This window comes from Acanthisitta chloris, unplaced genomic scaffold (genome assembly GCF_000695815.1).
Source record: "Acanthisitta chloris isolate BGI_N310 unplaced genomic scaffold, ASM69581v1 scaffold34167, whole genome shotgun sequence".
NCBI classification, from domain to species: domain Eukaryota; kingdom Metazoa; phylum Chordata; class Aves; order Passeriformes; family Acanthisittidae; genus Acanthisitta; species Acanthisitta chloris.
In genome coordinates, this window is record NW_008681508.1 from 1 (window position 1) to 376 (window position 376).

Genomic DNA, 376 nt, shown 5'->3' on the forward strand with positions numbered 1-376 from the left:
AATCATCCGAATAACCCGAACCGTTTGTTATCCTTTGAGAGCGAGCGCAGCCTAGGCACAGAGAATGGCAAAAAATTCCATGGAAGGGTCTAAAGAAGACCTGAGCAAAATTTCAGAAGAGGAGATGCTGAGGTGGAGCAAGGAAGAGCTGGTGAAAAGACTGAGGAAAGTGGAGAATGAAAAGATGAACTTAATGGTGGAACACGGCAACTTGATGAAAGACGTGAACCGGCGGCTGCAGCTCCACCTGCACGAGATCCGCGGGCTGAAGGAGGTGAACCAGAAGTTGCAGGACGACAACCACGAGCTGCGGGAGCTCTGCTGCTTCTTGGACGACGACCGGCAAAAAGGCAAGAAGCTGTCAAGGGAATGGCAG

The 376-nt window shown here is 51.3% G+C and overlaps 1 protein-coding gene across 1 annotated transcript; it reads left to right on the plus strand.

Annotated features, from left to right (window-relative positions):
* Positions 1-103: 103 nt before the first annotated feature.
* Positions 104-370, plus strand: LOC103805486 (coiled-coil domain-containing protein 85C-like; the record flags this gene model as incomplete). Its single annotated transcript, XM_009078139.1, has 1 exon — positions 104-370. A coding segment is annotated over exon 1 (246 nt), but the record flags the coding sequence as incomplete, so codon positions are not given.
* Positions 371-376: the final 6 nt, after the last annotated feature.